General features: G+C 44.0%; 1 protein-coding gene across 1 annotated transcript in view; it reads right to left on the bottom strand.

Moving 5' to 3' along the window:
• CSMD2 (CUB and Sushi multiple domains 2) overlaps positions 1 to 25,302 on the bottom strand; it is a 597,675-nt gene that overhangs the window by 524,288 nt on the left and 48,085 nt on the right. Inside the window, exon 2 of the mRNA XM_039231736.1 lies at positions 13,932 to 14,148. Coding sequence (XP_039087667.1) covers positions 13,932 to 14,148 — 217 coding nt within the window. The remainder of the gene's footprint in view (positions 1 to 13,931; positions 14,149 to 25,302) is intronic.

Below are 25,302 nucleotides of genomic sequence, written 5' to 3'. Positions count from 1 at the left end.
GAAGAAGTTACCATACAGGACTTCAGCCAGGTGATCAAGGTCAACAACAACAGGGACAAGTCATGTTGATTGTAGGTACCCTTGATGTGATGGGATGTGATGAAAACATGGTCTTTCAGTGACAAAGGCCCCCAGTTTAATCATGAGAAAAACATCAGAGAAATCCCAACTGAAGGCCATTCTACACAAGGCCTGACCAGTACTCCCCAAAACTGCCCATCATCCAAAACAAGGAGAGTTGGAGAAACTGTCACAGCCAAAAGGACCCTAAGGAGACCTAAGGACCTAAAGTGACTTAGGTGAGATCCTGGAACAGAAAAAGGACATTAGGTAAAAACCAAGGAAAAATAGGGGCGCCTGGGTGGCTCAGTCGGTTAAGCGTCCGGCTTCGGCTCAGGTCATGATCTCAGAGCCCGTGGGTTTGAGCTCCGCATTGGGCTCTGTGCTGACAGCTCAGAGCCTGGAGCCTGCTTCAGATTCTGTGTCTCCCTCTCTCTCTGCCCCTCCCCTGCTTGCTCTCTGTCTCTGTCTCTCAAAATAAAATAAAGACATAAAAAGAAAAAAATTTTTAAAAAAGCGTCCAACTCTTGATTTGGGCTCAGGGCATGATCTCACCATTTGTGAGTTTAAGCCCCGCACCGGGCTCTGTGCTGATAGCGCAGGGCCTGCTTGGGATTCTCTCTTTCTCCCTCTCTGCCCCTACCCTGCTCTCTCTCTCTCTCTCTCTCTAAATAAATAAACTAAAAAAAAACAAAACAAAAAAACAACAACCTTAGGGGTGGGTTCAAAATTAGCAGATTAGACNTGGAGCCTGCTTCAGATTCTGTGTCTCCCTCTCTCTCTGCCCCTCCCCTGCTTGCTCTCTGTCTCTGTCTCTCAAAATAAAATAAAGACATAAAAAATTTTTTTAAAAACTAAGGAAATATAAATAAAATATGGGCTTAAGTTAATAATAATAAATCACTTTTGGTTCATTCATTATCACAAATGTACCACACAAATGTGAGATATTAACAAGAAGGGAATCTCAGTGAGCCATATACAAGACCTCTCTGTACTATCTTCACAACTATTGTGTAAATCTAAAACTATTTCTTTCTATATATTTTTGCTAAAGGATTATTCTTTAAAAATAAAAATAAATAAGTATAATAGTAACATTTGAGTGCTAGGTGCTTTTCCTTCTACTTTATTGCATTATTCCTACAGCTTCTGACCTGCGTACATTATTACTTATGTGGTGTGGAGGAGGAGAGTCATCACCCATCAACTTCTGAAATACAAAATAATGCACTAAAAAAATAGATAAAAATAAATAAGTAAATAAATAATAGTAATGAAATAATAATATAAATAAAAATAAAAGATCCTTGTAGCTCCAGTATTAAGGATAGACTGAAAACACCAAAAGCATTAGCAAGGAGAGCAGGCAGGAGGCTGCTGTGATAACCACGGCAAGAGGTAATGGGGGTGGGGGTGGACAAGGGTGGTGGCACTGGAGGAAGATGTGAGTTTCTGAGCACAATAATGACAAGACAACAAACATCCACTGAGTGCTCACCACAGGCCCAGCATCTTATACCTTGTAGGGTACTTGAATATTCACAGCTTCGCTACAAGGTAGGTGCTGCTAGAATCCCAACTTTGTGGGCATAGACACAGAGACTCAGAGAGGGGTGATTTCCTCAATATCCCACAGCTTGTAAGAGGCAGAGCAAGGACATGAATCCAGGCAGGCTGGCTCCAAAGCCCCTCTTCTGACCACCACACCACAACGTGTTCTTAGCTGGGACCCCATGAGATGGGACAGAGATAAGGGCTACAACCAGAGCCACGTTGTGCCAAGAAGAATCCAGCAAAAGTCAGGAGCGCGTAAAGATGGCTTTAAAAAATATCTCAACTCTGCACCCATGGCCTAACTTTGAGGCACAGAGGCCAGATTGTCTAGGAGCTTCCTCTCCCCCAAAACAAACAAGACCAAATGTCAATTCTGGAAGGCTCACGGATTCTGTCCTCACCTACCTCTAGGTTCTAAAGTAAATTCCTTAATGCCTAGACTCAGAGGTTGCAATGGCTCAGAACACACTGGCTACAGTGACAGATCAACCTTGGACTCCCAGAGAGCTAAGCTTGTATACAAGTTTGTTTCTCAGTCGGTAGCTGGTGGTGGGTCCCACTTCATATAGTCATGCGGGCAACTCCTGTCTCCAGAGAAGAGGAGGGAACACAAGATCGCAGGGGAGCTTTCCTGGGCCAGGCCTGGGAGGGATATATGTTAGTTCTATCCACTTTCTGTTGACCACAAAGCCACACAGGTGCACCTGGAAGCAGCGGAGGCTGGGAAACACTGTCCCTGGCTACGCAACTGCTTAGCACAGACAACTCTGTACCGTGGAAAGAGAACAAGAACAATGGTGGACAGTGAGCCTTCTCTGCCACACTGCTTAGAAGGCCATGGGGGAAAAAAAAAAACCCTGATGCCAATGACAAATGGTGGAACTGCTCAGAGAGCCCAGAGCAGTACCTGAGTAGGGCAGACATAATCCAAGAAGATTGGGAGTATTTTATAGTCCCTCTCCAGACATTTCCAGCATACCTCAATCACACAATTTCAGAGCAGGAAGAAGTTCTGGAGTTTATCTGGATTTACACCCTCGACTGATAAGTCAGGAAGATGCTGCTGAGCCCGAGAAGGGACAGACTTGGTGAAGATCACAAGCAAGCCAAGAACCAAGCTGGATGGAACCCGGTCTCCTGGTCTCACACCTGGCTCTGGGCACCACATCCTGTGGCAGCTCAGACCCATACCAGGAAACAATAGCTTGGCTTTGGGTTCATTTAAAAGCTGACGATCAGTTTTCTTTTATATTTATTTTAATTCCAAGGGACCAAGGAACTCAGTACTTGGGAGGTGGTTTCTTAGGGTACCATTGCTACTGATGAACAGAGTAAAGGCTAGAATTACGTGTCCAAACTTGCCTCTACCCTGAGGACAGTATCCTGGGTTACTAGGGTCCTTGCACAGTGGTTTCTATTGCCTTAGAGGTTCAGGAAATAAGAGTTGAGGATAAACCAGGGGGCACTTTCCTAACTCAGCAACACCCCTGACAGCCACCACTTGCAAGAAAGGGGCAGATGAGGATCAAGGGGTGGCTAACTCCATTCTGGGGCAAGGCCACATCTTTGATCACCTCCTGGTATCACTGAGGGCAGAACCAGTCTTGAGCAGTGAAGTAGCACAGCCTTTTGGCACGAGATTCATGCTCCACGGGGCCTTAAATATTGGCTGCTATTAAATAGCAGACTTGGCGAACAAGCTAGGTGAAGCTTTGCCACAAAAACTGACTTTGACCTTGAACCACAGGGTCCTACTGTGAATGGAAAGATTGCTCAGGACCCCGACACTGCTGCCCACCTGGCTTATACATCACCTGCTGCCAACCCCTCCCCCCACCATGTCTGCCCAAACCCACCCTTTGGCATTAGGTGATGGAGCACATGGCTGCCCCATGGGTCACTGCAGTTGATTTCCTGAGCCACAAGCCAGGCAGACCCTGCTTCCCCCACTTCCACAACCCCTTTCAACCCTGGTGTAGTTGTGTGGACCTGTGTGAACTTGGCTGTCAAGCACATCTAGGACTTTGAACACAGTTGCCCCAAGGCATGTAGCCTCTTTGAGACTCAGTTTCCTTAGCAATAAAAATGGCGGTATTAAGTCTTACCTCTGGGGAGATTGCAGAGTAAGTGAGATAGAGCACATAAAGCACCCGGCACAACAGGTAAATATTTATTCCAACCCCCTGGCTCTCCTCCAATTCCATCAAAGGCGGCACAGCTCATAGTCCCAAGGGGATAAATGGAATGTCCCCCCCCCCAAATCCTGCAGTGTTTCTTGGCCTAGTATTGCTCCCCAGATACTCTGGATCCCTAAAAATGGTCGGCAAACTCACTGGACAATTTAGTGGACCCCCAAAGCATGCCTGGTGAGAGATCATGAGCAAAGATGATTCCAGTAACCCAGAAAGACAGGCTGCCCTGTCCCAGGCAGCCCTCCCCAGCAATATCTGGCCAGCCTTGGCCTCCACACACTTCAGCTGATTCCTTGTTAATCACAGATAACTTTCCTGGTTAAATACAAAGGTTCTACCAACAGGTTTGCCTCCGGATGGCAAATCTGCCAGCATTTAGGGTGAATCAAACATATTTACTTTTCAGATGTTAGGGGTTTGATAAAATCCATAATGCCTTTGGCCTCAAGTCCTCTTCCTATTAATTATTAAGCCCTTGTGTGTTTCGAGGGTAATTGAATCCATGTTTCTAATTAGTTTACACTTAATTCATCAGAACAATTTTTAAAGGGCTGATGGATGTCCCAATAAGCCTCACGGGCAGTTTAATGAATCTTTATTTAAAAAGAAATTGGACACCTACCAAACTGTTAACAGGGGTTACCTCCTGGGAGTAAGTCTGGGACAGGGCCTGGGAAAGGAGGCATTTACCTTTTTTTACTTTATACACCGCTGGAATGCTTGACTTTTCCAAAGTAGTGAGCACTTATTACTTTCACTATTTTAAAGAAACTGCTTTAAAAAGGAGAATGGAATGAATTTTTTAAAAGGAAATGAAATACATCCAATGTACTAAGAAAGCATTTTGGTGTGGGGGGGAAATGCCTCATTTCTTTCTGGCTCCAAGAGACCCATGGTCCACTCCTCCTTCAACCCCCTGGTAGCTTAGAGACTTCAGATGCTTACCTAACTCATGCAGGAAAAATGAACACGCTCATTTCACAGGGGTGCTGCTGAATGATTAGATAACGCATGAAATCCCTGTTTAAATCCTTTCTGGGTGTCCCCGCTTCCCTAAAAATATGTGACAAGTTCCCCAGCACAGCATATAGGGCCCTGGTGATCTGGCCTGGCCACACCCCAGCTCTGCACTACAGCGCCCCCAGGATGAACCCACTGTCAGCCTGCATCTCGCCCTCTCTTGGTTTTACCTGGACCTCTACACATACTATTCTCTTAGTTCGAAACACTGTTCCCATCCCACGCTCCATGCCCTTCCTCCAGAAAGCATTCATTTATTCATTCCCTGAATATTGTTGAGCACCTTCTATAGGCCAGGCCCTGGGTATACAATGGAGAATAAAATAGAAACAGCCTCTGCAGTCAAGGAGTGTACAGTCTTGTGGGAGATGGGCATAAATCAAATACTCACACATATGCACATGTAAACCATGAAGGAGGGATACACAGTAATCTGAGGAGGGTAATCATAGGCAGATCTGACCAGGTTGAGGAGTCGGGGTGTCTCCAGGGAGTCTCTGAGTGAAAAATTGACAAGTGAGATGAGGTTTGAAGAACCAGTAACCAATAACTAAGCAAAGGGGCAGATGGAGGGAGAACATTCCAGGCCAATAGATCAGCATCTACAAAGAGCTCCCTCGAGGCTGTCAGCTTCCCCAGTCAGGGCGTGTAGCATCCAGGACTAGCATTGCCTCTGTTTTATTCTGTCTCCCTAAAGAGACTGGAGGCTCCTTGGAAGCAGCGGCTGTGTTGTGAACTGCTATATCCCCAACACTTGGCGTTGCTGGTAGGCATTCCATAAATGTTGAATTAAAGGAATGAATGAGTGCGTCTTGCATGGCGGCTGGCCCATGAGAGGTGTTCAGCGTCACCATTTCTTCTTTCCCCTTTCCAGCATCCTCCCCCAATTTCAGTCAGGCACAGAAAGGAGGCTCCCTCCTCCCCAGGGGCCCTTCCAGCCGCCTCCCACACACGAGAGCACATTCTCAAGGCACTCTGGGGAGAAGACTCTCCAAGGACAGCCCTACTGATGTGCAAGGAACTCTTTTTCAGGAATCCAAACAAGACAAGTCCTTCAGGGGCCTCTGCTGTGATACATATTTATAAGAAGACAGTAAATCTGGCAAATTTGTGGATTTTTTACAACTTCCAAACAGGTGTCTAACGCCAGTTGAGTGAAATCTGCAACCAGCCCCGAATGACTTAAATTGCATTTCCACCTTAGGCAGATGACAGAATGCGTATTGCCAGTAATTGAGGGAACGAGTTGTAGTGTTTCCCATAACTTGAGCCCAAATGTCTAAATTAAGGGATGCTTAGCTGTGCTTAACTGGTGCAGTCATCACCAGCGCTCTGTAAACCCTCCAATATACAGTGACGCTGTTTATTAGCAGTGTCTCCGTAGATTACGTCTGCTCGCGTTTCATTAGAAAACTTCATCCCACATTAAAACCGCAATGCAATAGGGTGTTTGCCAGCATGGAAAGGCCATCTAATTGTGCCAAAGCAGAGATGTGGGGATCGTTGCAGTAATTCATCCGGGCAGAGCTGACACTGCATTATCTGGAAGGCTCTTTGTTCTTTTCTTGCTAATTTCCAAACTCCTACAGGCTCTCTGGCTTTCAAGACCAGCTTCTACTCTCACTTCCCACCCTGATCCATTATGAGAAGAATCTGATCAGCTTCTATTGTAAATTTAATTTCAAGCAGCCAGACGCTGCCTCCTGGCACCCTGGGATGTTGCTGCTTGTGAATAGCTCTAGATGAAATGTGAGATGCTTTCAAGAAGATGGCTCTGAACTCCTGGTACAGAAAGGGAGTCGCTGGGAGATGAATGGCATCTGCATATAGAACGAGCCATGCGCAGTGTGTCGACTGGCACCTCTTCATTAACGATGCCAGGTGCTGCTGTCGGCACAAAACACCACTAAGAGCTCCCCATTTTGCAGGGAAGGAAACTGAGGCTCTGGCTCAGATGAGTTGTTTCACTTGTCCAATGTTCCTGACATTGAAATCGGATTGAATCTAAGTATGTCTGACGCCAAAGGCCTTTACTCCTCCATCGCCTGCATCAGGATTTCTCAACCTCAGCGCTCCTGGCATTTATCCTGGGGGCTGTCCTAGGCATGGCAGGATGTTTAGCAGCATCCCTTGACCTTGACCCACCAGATGCCATAGCCCCCTCTCCAGTTGTGACACCCAAAAATGTCTCCAGACATCGCCAGATGTCCCCTGGGGGTTGAGAACCACTGCTCCACCACATGACTTGTACATTTACTGGGGGGAGGGGAAGGTTTGTGTGTCTTTTTGCTTAATGGTGTTTTCTGATTTTCTGCTACAACTATACAAGTATTCCTTTTGTTTATTTTTTTTATAAATTTTTAAGTTTTTTTTCCTTAAATAGTTTATTGTCAAGTTGGTTTACATATAACACCCAGTGCTCATCCCAACAAGTGCCCTCCTCCATGCCCATCACTCCCCTTCCCCTCTCCCCCACCCCCATCAGCCCTCAGTTTGTTCTCAGCATTTATTTTTGAGAGAGAGAGAGAGCCAGAGCCAGAGCATAAGCGGGGGAGGAGCAGAGAGAGGGAGACACAGTATCGGAAGCAGGCTCTAGGCTCTGAGCTGTCAGCACAGAGCCTGATGCGGGGCTCAAACTCACCAACTATGAGATCATGACCTGAGCTGAAGTCGAACGCTTAAAGGACTGAGCCACCCAGGCGCCCCTCCTTTTGTTTATATCTTATCACAACTCAAAGTGATTTACATACATTATTTAATTTAACCCTCACCAACTGACTTATGAAGCAGATATTGATATACCCATTTCATAGATGTGGATGCTGAGGTGAAGAGTCAAAGTGAGTGGCGGATGCCCAGAGGCTAAGGAACACCTACAACTCAAGCTCATGTCTTCCACCATCATTTCACTGCATGACTCTGACACAGCAAAGCATGATGGGAGGCTTGACTTGCAGCCTCATGGAGCTTAGTCTCTAACCAGGAAGGAAGCTTATTGCTCATAACACAACCCATGAACAAGCAGCTGGAGAAAGGTGAGTTTAAAGGGGGTTGGGGGTTGGGGTGAGGAGATGACTCTTCAGCCTTTTGCCAGAATGCACACATAGAGTGAAAAAGATCGGTGTTGGAGTAAGAGAAGAAAAGAGAGATGCGTTAAAAAATGCATACACAGCAGACCTGGAAAACTTAAGCCTGTCAAGTTTTAGACAGTGAACGCAGAAAACCATGAGCTACACAGGCAGAAAGAAACCTGCTAGAGGCTTCCTGGTGGTCCAACACGCTCAGTGATTCAGTGAGCGACTGCCCTGAGCCCATTTCCTTCTTCAGTGTCTGTGCTCCACACCTGCGTCCTGTGATCTAAAAAGTCTAGTGACTGGGCCACCGATGAAATGTCAGGACAGCCACCAAAGCCCTCGAGAGCAGTCCGACTTCCTAGGACCCGGGCAGGGAAGGATGCAAATAATGCTGATGGAGCACTAAGGGATCTGCAACAGGTGGCTGACATACACCCACCCTATAAGATGGGCAGTGTGACTTCCACTTTATAGGTCAGGCTCCGAGAAGCCAAACCTTGCACAGATCACAGCGTTAATAAACACAGAACCTACCTGCATATAAATCGAGGCTTGCCCCCACTGTACTCTACTGTTTCACAGAAAGACAACGTGCACTAGACGAATAAATTAAAATGTCAGTACAGAAAGACTCTGCTGTGCCATGAGAACATGTTTTCCTGGAGACTGGAATTCACTGCACATTGATCTCTCTTGTTTTCTGCTTCCAAGCCGGATACTGTGGACTCATCCTCTACCTCTTTCTTCTTCTTATTTCCACTCCACAGGTCCTTATAAATCCGCCCTAACTTCAGGGACAATGACAATGCCTTTCCATTAACATCATACAGAGCCACGATGTCTTCTCTTCACTGATCTAGCTCAGGCCACCACTGTCTCCTGCCTGGCCTGGCAGTCTACCAGCCTGGCCCCTAATCCAGTGTATTTTCCCCAGTGCAGCCAGACTGTGCCAAAATCTTCTGCTTAAAACCTTCATTTGGGGGCGCCTGGGTGGCTCAGTCAGTTAAGCATCTGACTCTTGATTTCGGCTCAGGTTATGATCTCATGGTTCATGGGTTCAAGCCACATACTGGGTTCTGTGCTGACAGCACAGACCCTGCTTGAGTTCTCTCTCTCCCTCTCTCTGTCCCTCCCCTGCTCTCTCTCTCTCTCTCTCTCTCTGTTTCTCTCTCTCTCAAAATAAATAAATAAGCTTTACAAAAACACCTTCACTTTGAAGGGCATCTAGTACACACCTATAGCTAAAATCACACTTAACAGTGAAAGACTGAATGTTTTAAGGTCAGAAGCAAGGCAAGGATGTCCAGTCTTACTACTTCTAGTCAAGATTGTACTGTAAGATCTTATCCAGAGCAATGAAGCAAAAAATAAATAAATAAAAGACATCTAGATAGTAAAAGAAAATCTAAAATATTTATTCGCAGATATAAAATAGCATCAGAACTATCAATAAGTTCAGCAAGGTCATGGGACATAAGACCAACATACAAAAACCAGTTGTATTTCTATATATTAGCAGTGAGTAATCCAAAATAAAATAAAATAAAAAATAATTCAGGGTGCCTGGGTGGCTCAGTTGGTTAAGTATCCGACTTCAGCTCAGGTCATGATCTTGTGGTTTGTGGGTTCAAGCCCCACATTAGGCTCTGTGCTGACAGCTCAGAGTCTGGAGCCTGCTTTGGATTCTGTGTCTTGCTCTCTCCCTCTGCCTCTCCCCTGCCCATGCTCAGTCTCTCTCTCTCTCAAAAATAAATAAACATTAAAAAAAAATTTTGAAAACAACAGCATCCAAATGAATACAAATGAAATTTCTAGTTCAAGAGGGAAATTTCCTGTTCAAGCCAAGCCAACATGTTAAACTCTTCTTTAATCTACTCCCCTAAGTTCTCATGGAAATAATCAAAGGTATATTACAAGAAGCCAATATAAATGTCCATTCTAGAAAGTAGGGAAGGGAGGCAGGTATCTACCTGCTACAGACACTAAGGAATTTCTACAAGATGTCATGCCAGTAAGACTCAATTAAATAAAATGCCTGGCCAGACAAGATGTTGACAGAGAAATACACCTTAAAATGTGTTCTCAAGAAGCAATTCAACCACTAGTTGAATCAAAATCACAGAAAAGGCAAAGAAAACTTGCACTTGAAAGTAGAGAAAAGAATGGGGCACCTGAGTGTCTCAGCCAGTTACATGTCAGACGCTTGGTTTCAGCTCACGTTATGATTTCATGGTTCATGGGATTGAGCCCCACATCTGGCTTCGTGCTAACAGCACAGGGCCTGCTTAGGATTCTCTCTCTCTCTCTCTCTCTCTCTCTGCCCCTCCCCCCACTTCCTCGAGCACTCTTGATCTCTCTCAAAATAAATAAATAAACTTAAGAAAAACGTTTATAAAGAGAAAATAGAGGAAAGGAAATCATAGTAAGAAAACTTAAAACCAAAAAGCATGAAGTATTAAACTAGAGCAGACACACAGGTTATCACCAAAAAAACGGTGAGTAGATTAAGCTTTCCCATTAAAGAATAAAGACTCTTAGTAAAGGTTTCAAAATAAGAATCCAACGACATTATGTACTAAGAGATAGACCTAAAACAATGGCAGAAATATTAAAAACAGCCGAATTGGGAAAGAGGGGGACCCAATAAATGCAAACCTAAAAAGAAAATGAAGGGGATTGTATTAGCATCAAAGTAGAATTTAAGACAAAAAATTGGAGGAATAAAGATAACTTTTATATTTAAAAAATCAAATTCACTTTCAGATCTAATGTTTAAATATACATGCTGAAGAGTAATACATACCAAAATATATAAAGTATAATTTTACCAAAATATATAAAGTAAAAACTTAGAAATAAAAGGGGAAATTGATAAGAACAATGGCAAAAATGTGAAAACAATGCATTGCTTATCCTTGAAAAACACCATTCAGACAATAAGAAATTAGAAAAAACACTGCATAATGTTAATAACATGAATTTTTCACATATGTTCTTTCAAATACTCATACAACACTTAGGAAAAAAATGATCTTGTGCTGTGGGGGAAAAAGTCAACAAATTGTCCTAAGTAGAAACCATCATCTGAGGGTGCCTGAGTGGCTCAGTTGGTTAAGTGACCAACTTCCGCCCAGGTCATGATCTCACGGTGCATGGGTTTGAGCCCTGCATTGGGCTCTGTGCTGACAGCTAGCTCAGAGCCTGGAGCCTGTTTCAGACTCTGTATCTCCCTCTCTCTGCGGCCCTCCCCTGCTTACTCTGTCTCTCAGAAATAAATAAAGCATTAAAAAAATTTTTTAAAAAAAGAAATCATCATCTGATCATAATGCAATACAACTAGATAATGATGTTATAAGTATAAAAAATATTACGGGGAAATCTGAGGGGAAAAAACACCCAGAGTCAAAGTAGGCACAAAACTACAATTAGAGACTCTTCTTAAATTAACGACTATCCATCAAAATTTATGGGATATGGTCAAAGTTATACTTAGGGGAAAATGTCTCTTAATGTTTTTATTATCAAACAAGAAATAATGAAACTAATTCAATTCATGAAATCAGCAAAAGAGCAACATTAGCCTAAGGTAAGAAGGAGAAAACAAATGAATAAAGATAAAGGCAGCAATGAATTAGAGAACAGAGAAAGAATAAAATTGATAGCCCTACAGGTGGAATGTTAAAAAAAAAAAAAAAAACAATAAAATAGGCAAACTTCTGACAAGACTAATTGAGTAAAAAGAAAGAAAACACAAACACATAGGAGCAGAGGCAAGAAAGAAGGTGTGCTTCCAGACACGGTTGAGACGGGAAACCGTGTGTGGATCTAGGCTGAGACCCTTGACAATCTCCATAAAATGGATGATTTCCTGGATAAACATACATATGGAAACTGATTCATGAATAAGAGAAAAACCTGATAACCATGCAAAATCATGAAAACAATGGACGAGGAGCCAAGATCCCCACCAAACACACACTTGCTGTCCTCCCACCCCCACCCCCACACCCACCCCCAAAGGAGATCCATTCCAAAACCTTCCAGAAGTGCACATTCCACTCTTTCCTGACATTAGGGCTGCCCTCTGGGATTACTTCCCCTCTTACTGTCCTCCAAGGGGAGAGGTCCTCTGGCTGCGGGGCCCCTAAGAGGCACAGCACTCTTTCCAGCCCTTCCCCTCTGCCAAGCCTGCATGCCCCCGGCTACTGAAATGAACTGAGATGAGCAGATCGGGAAGGTGATGGGAAAGAAGAACCCAAGGAGGGATGACGTAGTGAGGGTGCAAACCCGGGAGCCTCCCCCTCAAACGTGGCTGGTCGGCCAGAGAGGACTATGTTGGGGCCGGACACATGTCCAGGGCCTCCCCACTACCAGCATCACCTCCCCGCCCTTCCGGGCCAGAGCAATCCCCCACCTCCAGTGGGTCTTCTGCCCTTCACTCTCAGGGTGAGCAAACCCAACGTCAGAAAACAGAGGTTTGACCACATCCGTGTGGACGTGAGTGGAAGGTAAGCCAGGTAGTCTCCAGCTGGCAGAAGTGGAGTCTGCCTTCAGGTGTCCACACTCGGACCAAGCCCCCATTAGCCTTTCTATCTTTCAAGGCCATTCAACATTCATCAAAGTAGACACAGGTGTCTGCAAATGGTGTCCCCTGAGGTCAGCATCTGACGGTGAGGCCTCACTCCCTTGTAACCTTGTCCAGTGTCATGGTGTTATGCCCCGAGTTTCCCAATTTTTTATCTCTAGCCCCAGTGTCTCTGAACTCTAAACTCACATATTCACGTCCATGCCTGTCTCCTCCTTTAGCATGTAGATTTAGATTTGCTCACTGCTGCATCCCTCGCACCCAGGCCAGTGTCTGGAATATAAGAGGTGCTCTTGAAATATTTGTGGAATGAATAAATGAAGAGGACTCCAGTCTCTTCCCCGAATTTTCAATGAAGACCTACTGTGTGCTGAAGCTGCTGTATGTCAAGGCAAGATGGATAAGCCCAGGTTTGTCCAGGAGGAACTACCAATCAGAGGGGCCCCAGCTGCTCCAACTCCTGCTGCAGGCTTGGCAGCCTCACCTCTGCACTGCCCTGAGAGGGCAGGGGGCGGGAGAGAAGAGGGCTGGTGCTACCCTATAAATGTTGTTTGTGACCTTGCTCCAGGAGCTCGCAAGCTGAGGGCACAGAAGCATCTTTAAACAAAACTTTGAGAGTTAAAGCACTTGCCAGGAAACCAATCATTACTGTTCCATTCATTAGCACCCCGAGTTCCCCATGGCTTGGCTGGTAAACCACTGACCCTTTGGCTCCCTAGGGAACCCAGAGCCTGGCTGGCAGAACCATGCCACAGAGCATGGCAGACCACCAGATCAGCAAAACCTGGAGAGATAGGACTCTTGGGCCTTGACTTTCATCCCAGACAAGCCTGCCCTGTCTGCACAAGCAGTAACCTCCCTTCCCGTCTCCCTCCTTGATGTGAACTCTCCCTCTTGGGAGCCAGCTCAGGGATGCGGCGGGGGGGCGCGGGGGGGGGGTGGGCGGGGCAGGAAAGTGCTCTCCATAGTTTTCTCTTCCAATAACCAGGATGAGGTTTGAAAGAGTGGGAATTTTGCCCCAAACTCCCCATTCTACGCCCATGGTCAAGGCCATGCAAACGCAAGGTCAATTCCAATGATAAGAGATATAGTTACTATCAGCCTGCAACACATATCTGCTGGGTCTAAGGGGACAAAACAGATTTCCATGTGTGCAAAGAATATACATCAATAGATATACACACAAACACACCAATCCATGCAAAATCAGTCTCAATAGACTCGAATTTCTCTGTAACGCTTTGTGTCTTCTGTCTTATCTTCCCAAGTACATGACCCATCAGGCTTGTCTACTGGGCACTTTCAATCTGGAGAAACGACTCTGGAAATGTAAAGAAAGCCTAAGAATTGAGGGCAGACCCCATAAGAGCAGAGGTCTTTGCTGGCAAGTGAGCTTGGCTCTCAGGGCCCACCCGGTGGCCGCGGGGTGAGGGCAGGGGGTACCTGGTTCGCAGGTTCTCTGGCTGGGGCGGGCCGTCAAACACTGACAGGACGTCAAAGTCCTCCTCCAGGGCAAAGGACTGGAACACGAGCTGGATCCTGTGCTGGTCCTCCGCCGTGATGGTCCACGTGCAGTTGGCGTAATTGGGGTAGCCATACGGGAACCCTGGGCTCTCAACTGTCCCATTGGGACCCTGCAGCTGGAATGTGCAGTTTTGGCCTGGGAGAGAGAAAGTGCACAGATCAGTAAGGCCAGAACTCTCAGAAGCTTCCAGAGAAATGGGAGCAATGTTAACCTGCTCTCCCAAGCACTTCCCAAGCCACCCTGGACGTGGCGTGGAGGGAGGGAAGATGGGTGACAGATGGAGCATGAGCTTGCCTGCATCATGCATTGTGCAGGTGATAAAATGTGCATTGTTGCACTTGAGCCTCGGAATGACTAAGGCTCAGAGAGTTGAAACTAAAAGCAACCAGACCAGGCAGAAGGCAGGCTTCTCCTCTGGAGCATCAAATGCTGGAACAACAATTCGCAACCTTCTCCATTTTCCACACCCTCTTGAGTCTCCCAGCCCCTCTGCTGAGCTGCTGTCTGTCCTGCCCTGCACTGAAAACAAAGCCACAAGGGGGAATCCTCTGGTCCAATCTGCCCCACGCTGTCCTCCTTCCCACGGTGGAGGAACCACCCCTGCTACAGTCTAAACATGATCGTCCCCTGTGCCCTTCGGATCCTGTCCCCATTTCACCCTTTAGAACCTGACCCATGCTTCTCTCTTACATATGCTACTCATGCTCCATCATTTCCTCTCTGCTGAAGCCTTCCCATCCTAAGTGGGCTTGGGACTCCATCCCTAAGAAAACAATTCCCACTGCACTCCCTCCAGCCCCGTCTCTCTCTTACCCTTCACTGCCAGATTTCTAGAAAACACAATCTGTCTATACTTTCTGTCTCCATTTCCTTACTTCCCACTCACCCTCCAGCTCTGTCACTTCTGCCTTCAGGTCCTATTGATCCACTCAAACAGGTGTGCTTACAAAAAACCATAAAATACCTCGGAATAAACCTAACCAAGGATACAAGAGATCTGTATGATGAAAACTATAGAAAACTTATGAAGGAAATTGAAGAAGACACAAAGAAATGGAAAAACATTCCATGCTCATGGATAGGAAGAATAAATATAGTTAAGATGTCATTACTACCTAAAGCACTCTACACATTCAATGCAATTCCAATCAAAATTGCACCAGCATACTTCTCAAAACTAGAACAAACTATCCAAAAATTTGTATGGAACCACAAAAGACCCCGAATAGCCAAAGTAATACTGAAAAATAAAACCAAACCGGGAGGGATCACCATCCCAGACTTTAGCCTCTACTACAAAGCTGTCATCTTCAAGACAGTATGGTATTGGCACAAAAACAGACACATAGACCAATGGAACAGAATTGAGAACTCAGAAGTGGACCCAAAAGTATACAGCCAACTGATCTTTGACAAAGCAGGAAAGAATATCCAGTGGAAAAAAGACAGCCTTTTTAACAGATGGTGTTGGGAGAATTGGACAGCAACATGCAGAAGAATGAAACTGGATCATTTTCTCACACCATGCACAAAAATAAACTCAAAATGGATAAAGGACCTGAACGTGAGACAGGAAACTATCAACACCCTAGAGGAGAAAGCAGGAAACAACCTCCTTGACCTCCACCGCAGCAACTTCTTACTTGACACATCCCCAAAAGCAAGGGAATCAAGAGCAAAAATAAATGATTGGGACCTCATCAAGATTAAAAGCTTCTGCACAGCCAAGGAAACAACCCAGAAAATTAATAGGCAACTAACGGAATGGGAAAAGATAGTTGCAAATGTCATATCAGATAAAGGGTTAATATCCAGAATCTATAAGGAACTCACCAAATTACACGCCCGAAAAACAAACAACCCAGTGAAGAAATGGGCAGAAGATATGAACAGACACTTCTCCAAAGAGGACATCCAGATGTCCAACAGACACATGAAACGATGCTCAGCATCCCTCCTCATCAGGGAAATACAAATCAAAACCACACTGAGATACCACCTCACGCCAGTCAGAGTGGCTAAAATGAGCAAATCAGAGAACTCTAGATGCTGGCGAGGATGTGGAGAAACGGGCACCCTCCTACACTGTTGGTGGGAATGTAAACTGGTACAGCCCCTCTGGAAAACAGTGTGGAGGTTCCTCAGGAAACTAACAATAGAACTCCCCTATGACCCAGCAATAGCACTGCTAGGAATTTACCCAAGGGATACAGAAATGCTGATGCATAGGAGCACGTGTACCCCAATGTTCATAGCAGCACTCTCCACAATAGCTAAAACATGGAAAGAGCCTAAGTGTCCATCAACAGATGAATGGATCAAGAAGATGTGGTTTATCTATCCCATGGAATACTACATGGCAATGAGAAACAATGAAATCTGGCCACGTGTAGCAACCTGGATGGACCTTGAGGGTGTTATGCTGAGCGAAATAAGTCAGGCAGAGAAGGACAAATATCATATGTGTGCACGTATAGGAGGATTAGGAGGAACTTAACGGAGGACCATGGGGGAGAAGAAGGGGGGAAATAGTGGGGGAGAGGGAGAGAGGCAAACCATGAGAGACTCTTGAATGCTGACAAAAACTGAGGACTGATGGATGTGGGGGGAAGGGGGGATGGGCATAGAGGAGGACACTTGTGGGGATGAGCACTGAGTGTTATGTGGAAACTAATTTGACAATAAACTATTTGTAAAAAATAAAAATAAAAAAAATTTAAAAAAAAAAAACAGGTGTGCCTAGGTCACTGCTGGGTGCAGCGGATATTTTCCAGTCTTCACGTTAACAGACTTCTCTCTCTCTCTGCTGCCTCTAAGGCTGTTGCTCACACACACTCTCCTTCTGGAAACACCCCTGCGGGGCCAGAGCATCTCAGACTTCACCGTGCATGCACACCACCTGGGCGCCTGCCTGAGATGTGAATTCTGACTCTTCCAGTAGACAGGCTGTTCGTCTTACTGGATCCCCGGTGATACAATGACGCTGCTGCCTGGGGACCACACTTGGAGCAGCGTGGTGCCAGGCTTCCTCCCATGCCACCAGCTGCTCCTTCCTTCCTCCCCCTGCTCTTTCTCTGGCTCCTTTCCAGGGTTCATGTTGGGACCTCCCCTCTGTGTGTAGTCTAGAGGACCTCCCCATTTGCCCACTGACAGCCTACAACTTCACAGTGGAGGCCAAACTTCCCTCTGAGCTCCGGCCCCAACATCTCCTTTGGGATGCTCAGACTTGTGATGTCCCCCTCCTGCCCTCTCCTCTGACCCCTTCCTCTCCATCACAACCCCACAGGCATCTACTACCCTGTCCCCTCCACTCTCCCCGACTCATGACAGTCTCTCCCTTGGACTACCGTAATAACCTTCTAATTGGTCCACCATGTTTAATCTGGTCCTTGCCAACACTCCAGCCAGGGGTGTCTTATTCAAAACAGACATCTGATCTGGTTACTTCCCCTTCCCCCTGACCTACACCAAATCTTCCATGGCTCCTCATTGCTATTTAATAAGGAAACATCACTTGTAGACTTGGGAGGGTCACTGCATGGTCTGGCTCTTAGTGACCTCATAGACCCAGTGTCCACTAGCTGTCCAGTCAAACCCCACCCTCTCAGTCCTCTGTACCAGCCATGCTATCTTTCTGCACAGCCACAGGACCTTTGCATATGCTCTTCTCTCTTCCTAGAATACTCTTCCCTACCTTCTGGGCATATTTACCTTTCAGATCTCAGTCCAGTGTCTCTCCTTAACCAGCTCAACACTCTTATTACATCTTCTCATGACGCCATAACCTCTCCTTGATAGCAATTATCATAGAAGCAAATTTCCATACTTCCACGTGATTATTTCATAAGTATCTGTCTTCTTGCCAGGCTGTAAGCTCCATGAGAAGACAGACCATATGTGAGTTTTCCCATCTCTGAATCCACACCCCAAGCTCAGTACCACGCACATGGTAAATTCCCAATAATTTAATATATGGCTTCTATTTAGTGAATGTTTGGTTAGACACTCTTCTAAGAACTTTACATATATTGAGTTGTTTAAGATTCATAACCACCCTGTAAGGTGGATACTATTAATATTATCTCCATTGAACAAATGAAAAACTAAGGCAAAGAGATACTAAGGAATGGAGCCCAAGTCACATGATTACTCATAGATGGGATTCACACGTGAGCAGCCACTTGAGACTAACCTCCTTAACTATGATGCTGATAACTGAACTCAAGACTAATTTTTTTAAGCCCACTTCAGGGATTAGCTGACAAAGGACAGTTAATCTCTGAAATGACTTTAATATTGAGAAATCTCTTAACACAAAGTATCCCATTAACAAGAGGAAAAAAAGCTAAAGTCTTCTGAATAAATGCTAAATGGGCATTTAATAAAATTAGACATATAACCCTGATTAAAAGAAGCATTTGGAACTAGAAAAAAAGATTTCCTTATCATGACAAAGCATCCATTTTAGAACAATAACCTACATTCATACTTTTGGTAAAATACCTGATTAAGATCAGGAATGAGACAGAAATGCGACTCTCACCTGTGAGGTTTCATGGCTTATTAGAAGAGCTAACTCATGTGACACACACACACTCTCTCACACACACACACACACAGGAGCCAGGAAAAACATGATTTGCAAATGATATTTTAGTATACTCGAAAACGAAAAAAAAATCAATTATAAAGCTATTAGAACTAATAAAAAAACTTGGCAAAGAAGCCAAATGCAAAGTAAGTTTACAAAATCAATACCATTTCCATATGCCAGTGACAGATAAAAATATAAAGAAAAAAGTTCCTCCTTATAATAACTACAAAATGCACATACTACACAGAAATAAACTTGGTAAGAAATGTGCAGACACTGTCTGAAAATAACTTTTAGAGAGGGATTTAAAAAATGGAATAATTGAAGAGACATAACGTCATCTTGAGCGGAAAGACTAACGACTGAAAGGTTAATTTAGAATATTAACCTTTTGAAAAGTTATTGAAAAGTTAATTTACAAGTTTAATGCAATTCTGACCAAAAGCCCAATGACCTGTTTTAAATTTGGTAAAATGATAGCTAAGTTTAACTGGAAACATAGATGGCCACAGACAATGCATTTCTTTTGAAAAGGCAGTGAATTCGCTATTTTCCTTCGGCAAGATACTAACCAGAATCACCTAATGATGCTCCTGAAAATAGTGGGGCAGCAGTCTAAGAGGGGAGAGGCAGAAGAGGAAACAGTATTGCCGGAATGGCCATAAAAGCTGAAAATCCTATAGGACAACATTAAAAAATCAATGAGAAAAGAAAAGCATTTTGTGTGTTCACCGACTTAACTGGGAAAAGAAATGCTACCTCCTCAACTCACACCATCTACTAAAACAAATTCCAGATGGAGAAAAGAGAAGTAAAAACAAAATCAAGCCAAAAAACAATTAGGGGAAAAAAAGGCAAATAAGTAACTCACTGATTTTCCAAACAGAAAAGCTGTGGGAAACTACCAGCTTGATAGTTTTATGCAAAAAGTATGTGCATGTGAAAAATATAAACAAAAGAGAAAGGGATACAAGAATGTTAGGCACAAAAGTAATAGCCTTAATATACAAAGAACTATTGCAAATCAATAAGGAAACAACAAGCATTATAATTGAAAAACTGGACAGTCTTGAGCAAATTAGTTTACAAAAGAAGACATAAGTGGCCCAGAAACCAGAAAAATACTCAGCTACAATAATAATGAAATAAAACCTCAAAGGAACCCCCTAATTCACTCCTCTACCCCCCCCCCCCCCACTGCTAACAGGCACCATATCTACTCATGTTTCCAAAACCTGGTGATGTCATTGTATTATGTCATTCACCCATTCATGTATTCGTTCGTTCGTTCCTCTAGGTTAGACCCTGTGATGGGCCATGGGGCCCAGATCTTAGACCAGACATAAGCAAGTACACCCACGTGGGGGCCGCACAGAGTGCATCTAGAGTGTAGACTCCACAGATGCCACACCTCAAAGGCCACTCTCATCCATGTCCTGGACAACCACTGATACCAACGTTTACCACCCTCCCCAGCATCCTGGGCTGCTGCCTCAGCTCAGACCTGCACAGATCTACCATTTCTGATTCAGAATCTGGGTATAAACAGTACTCCTGCTATGGAAAAAGAAGTGAAGGGGCTCAGAACAAAGCCCCCCGGAACAGTTTCCACGCACAGGGCCAAGAAATGTGATAGAGTGGGAGGCAGGCAGAATGGCAGGAAGAGAACCAGAGGGCAGTTCCACACAGGCAAAGGTAACTCAATGTGTTGAGCACCACAGACAGGCTCAGATGACGGTCTTGGGCTCAGATGACAGTTTGATGTCTGAATGGTCACTCCGGAAGTAGATCGCAAGAGAGTGGGAGCTTTGTCCTGATCCCTGCTGTATCCCCAGAATACAATAAGGATGTGCTGAATGGATACGTGAATTTCAACAAAGGCAAGGGGTGGAAGGCAAGGTGGACAGAGGCCAGACCGTAGCAAGTAAAGGCAAGATTGACTAGTGAAAAGGTGGAAGCCTTTATATTTTAAACAATAATTTATACATTTTGCTCATTGAAGAAAATTTGTGAAATACAGGCAAGGATAAAAAAGAGCATTATAACCTCACTTTCCTCCCATAGGCAACTGCTGTTGAATATGTTCATTTTTTTCTAGATTTTTTCATACATATTTCACATTGTAGAGCTACTACTGTGTATATAATTTTGTATGCTCTTTTCTCAGTAAATTTTTCTTGTCTCAAATTACAAAAGGCAAGGTGCATTTGTAATATGCATAGATACCCATATACATAACACAAAGACATATAAAGAAAAACTGATCTCCCATCTCTCTCCCTTCCACCCAATCTAAAGTGACCAGGCAGGTATACGTCCCTTTCCAACCTCCTCCACACTCGTGCAAACAAATGGATATATTCTGGGAGAATTTTTATTGTTTAAAAATGAGATCCTGGTTTAGCTCATTTCTCTGCAATGTGCTTTCTCACTTAACAAAACATCAGGGATATCTTCCAGGTCAGTAGATGCATATCTAACTTATTTTTTATATAAAGGTGTAATATTCCACAGCATGGATGTATCTCAATTTATTCAACCACTCCCCTCTTGATGGCCATTCAGGTCATATCTCGGTTTTCTTTTGCAACAATTCAGTAAACATTATAACATGAGCTTTTCCCCCAAGATATTCAATCTGTTCATAAACAGCATTTTAAATGGACACACAACATTCCAGTCCATGGTTAAACTGAATTTACTCAACCATTCTCCCAGTGTCAGACATTTAAATTGTTTCTCGATTTTGTTCCTCTATTTTATAAATAAGACCTGGACACTTAGTAAGGTCTGGTGACAGAATGAATGGTGGTCAGTGCAGTGGAAAATGCCTTTCCATGGCCAGAGTCCCAGAACAAATGTTCACTTATGTGGTAACTGCATCCAGCTTTGGTTTTGAGGTTGGGGGTGGTGGTATTGTCCACATTAGGCTGGCTGACCTCTGTGGCAGGCACTGTTGGAGGCAGATAGTGCTAGAAGCCTGACTCATTGGGCAGTCTCCCTGAAATCAGATGTTTGTTAGTGAGTTGAGAAAGCTATAACCCAGAGAGCAGCCACTCCAGATTGAAACACTGATACAGTGGGGAGTCCATGCCAAATGGGTCCAATGTCCTTTCATGCCTACAAAATGCTGAATTTCTTCCAAGAAAAGGGCTGCCTGCTCTTTACCTTTTAAAAAATGTTTTATTATTTTTTAATTCCGCTGTAGTTAACACACAGTGTTCTATTAGTTTCAGGCGCACAATATAGTGATTCAACAATTCTATACATTACTCAGAGCTCATCATAATATGTGCACTCCTTGATCCCCATCACCTATTTCACCCATTCCCCCACCCACCTCCCCTCTACTCACCATCAAGTTTGTTCTCTGCATTTAAGAATCAGTTCTTTTTGTTTGTCTCTTTTTTTGTTTGTTCTGTTTCCTAAATTCCACATATGTGTGAGATCATATGGTATTTGTCTTTCTCTGACTGACTCATCCCACTTAGCATTATACCCTCGAGCTCCATCCACGTGTTGCAAATGGCAAGATGTCATTCTTTTTCTTGGCTGAGAAATATTCCATTTCTATATGTACCACATCTTCTTTATCCATTCATCTAACCATGGACCCTTGGATTGCTTCCGTATCTCAGTTGTCGTAAATAATGCTGCAATGAACATAGGGGTCTTTGTATCTTTTCAAATGAGTGTTTTTGTATTCTTTGTTCTTCACTTCTAGTGACCAGTGGACAAGAAGGCTGCTACAGACTTTAACCTGAGGGCACTTGGCATCTCTTTCTCTGTATGCAGGATGGGTTGTCTTCGTTCAGCCATGCCTCTCTCCAGTCAGTGTGGCTTCCAGACACAGCCAAGACCCATTTCAGGCCCAAACACAATCCTGGAGAATTAAACACTTCAGGTTGTTCTCCATGCATTAGTTTTTGGAGGACTTCCCTGTGACAGATTTCCACAAGTGCAGGTTACTGGGTCAAAGGCTATGACCATTTGTGATGCTCTGACTCTGGATCGCCCAAGTACTTTTTAGAAAATATACTCCACTTCCATTCTCAACAGCCATGTCTACGATTGCCTATCTCAAGCCATCTTCACTCTTATTGTGTATCACCTTATTGAAAAGCTTTTCCCTACTTGACAGTGCAAAAAAAAAAAAAAAACTTTCTTGTTTTATTTAGCATCTCTTTATAACTGGATTCAACATTCAATTCTCCCTAATAATTCTACACCCCCCTTCAGGAACTATCTGGGGGTGATCTTCCACTGCAGTGTTTATTTTTTCTTACTGATTTCCATATTTGTATCCTCTAGACTTCACAAATGTACGTATACATTTGTGGCCAATTTGGCCTTTTAATTTATGATGTTGGACATACAGAGGTTTCTAAATTTTATGTACTTAAATCTTCTAGAAGTTCTTACTATTTTCTTATCAATTTGTACTAACTCTTTAGAGAATCCAGATTTTACTCTTTTGTCCTATTTGTTGCATATATTGTTTTCTACCTGGCTGTGTGCTTTTGGTTCTATTTAGATTTTTCATGTAGACTAAAATGTTAAGTTTGCAAGCAGCAACACTTCCCTGTCTTTTTCTTGTTAATATTTTTTAGGAAGACCTCTCTAGTAAGACTGGCTGACTTCTCATCTCCCTCAACATAAAAGCTATAGTCCTCACCATTCAAAGCCCTACCTGAATGGACGCCCACTGCCTCATTCCCATGATCAGCCATGCAGCCTCCAGGTTGTTCTTTCCTTAAGCCCATCACACACACACACCTTGGAAGCTTTGAGTCCAGAAATGTCTTCCTCCAATAGTCATGTGACCCACTCCCTGGCTTCCTTCAGCTCTGGAGTCCAATATCACCTTGAGATCACCCAACATATAATCCAGGCTTCCCTGCTTTCAAAACAGATGCTCTAGGTTCCTGTTTTGATTTTCTCTAGAGCAATTAGCACCCAGAGACCTATAGCTTCCTGTTTATTTTCTTCCGTTTCCCATTAGAATGCCATCTCCATGCGAGCAGAGGTGCAATTTTGTTCTCTGCTCTATCTCCAGATCCCAGACCTATACCTGACACATAGCAGATGCTTACAGAAGTGTTCTTAGTTGAATGAATGAATTCATAAATATTCATTGCCCACCCAGCTCTCTGTGCTTGGGTTGCTCTCTCTCCAGTTCCTTCACCCAGCTGACTACAGGTTCTTTAAGACTCTTTCCTTCCTTCAAAAAAAGCCATGATGAACCCCCAAGACAACAGCATGTATTTTTCCTCTACTTGCTGGTCACTCACTATGAATATCCTTGTCTTCACCAATGGTGACATAATGACATGTCATTGTGTGGCTTCTCCATCAGTAGATTCCTTGAGAGTCTATTCATGTCTTTATCTCTACCACTTAGTTCAGTCCTTGCCCAGCATAGATACTCAGTACCTACTGTGGGCATGAATGGAGGAGTGAAATGAATTAATCTTGGTATAATATGCAGACAACACCTTCCAACTTCATTTGTCTGTGTATTTATTTATGGTTTATTGGGGAGATGGCTTAGGAAAAGGTCAAAAGTGTGGGTTTTGGAAGCAAAAACCTTGGGTGCAAATTTTAGTTTTGCCACATAATACTTGATGGACACTTTATGTAAACCCGTTTAAGCCTTAGTTTTGATATCTTTAAAATTAACACCCACTTCAAGGATGGCTTTCTAGATTAATGTGATAATACCTGCTAAATTGCTAAGTGCTCAGACAGTACCGAACACACTATAAGTGATCAATAAAAACAGCTAATCTTTCGGTAAGGATTTGTGCTTTTCTTTATATAGGTCCCAGTCACATCTTGTTAAGGTTGTTCCCAGACATTTTATGCACTTTTTGTCACTCTAGCAAGTAACATTTTTTCCCATTATTTTATTTTTCTAGCTATACAATACAGAAAACCTATTGATTTTTATATATTCATCTTGCATCCAACTGGGTTTCTGAACTCTTATTAATTCTAAAGATTTCCCAGTTGATTCCCTTGGGTGTTTTAGGTACAGAATCATGTTGTCCACAAATAATGATAGTTTTTAGGAGATAACTCATTTGAGAAGTTTGGCAGGAAAATTCAATTCAATTCTGCAAATATTTATTGACTGATAAGGTCAATTTTGGATAAATTTAGTTGGAGAAGCCAGGGGGACATCCAGACAGAGATGGCCAGAAGGCAATTAGGGCTGTAGACTGGAATTTGGGAGTGTAATCTGGGCTGAGATATGGATTTGTCGAAGCTATGTAATTAATGAAACTGCCCTAAGAGGAAACTCAGAGGAGAGCTGCAGATGTGGGGCAAATCATCACGTCCACTGAAGTTGTCTCAACTGCCACACAAAGAGCCAACTGTGCGTCTCAAGTCTACAGTTGGACTCTGGCCCAGCTGTATACGTGCCTTCTAGCAGGGGCACCTTGTCTGGACAGATGGCAGAAGCAGGGGTCAAACAGTATCTTTGGCCCTCAGCAATCACCCTTCAGGAGCAGGGCAGAGACCATGGTGTGGAGATGCTGGGATTGAGCCTCATATTAGCCCCTCTGCCCTACACACTAAGCTTTGGTCACACCAAATAGAATAGTTCATCATCCACAAACACCCCAGGCCCTTTCAGGCCTTCACACTGCTTGGCCTGGAATGCCCTTCTCCTGTCTTCTACATCTAGCAAA

The sequence above is a fragment of the Hyaena hyaena genome, unplaced genomic scaffold, assembly GCF_003009895.1.
Source record: "Hyaena hyaena isolate Hyena2069 unplaced genomic scaffold, ASM300989v1 scaffold_3, whole genome shotgun sequence".
In the NCBI taxonomy this organism is placed as follows: Eukaryota; Metazoa; Chordata; class Mammalia; order Carnivora; family Hyaenidae; genus Hyaena; species Hyaena hyaena.
Note: the sequence above shows the minus strand (reverse complement) of the source record. Positions and strands in the feature narration are given on the sequence as shown.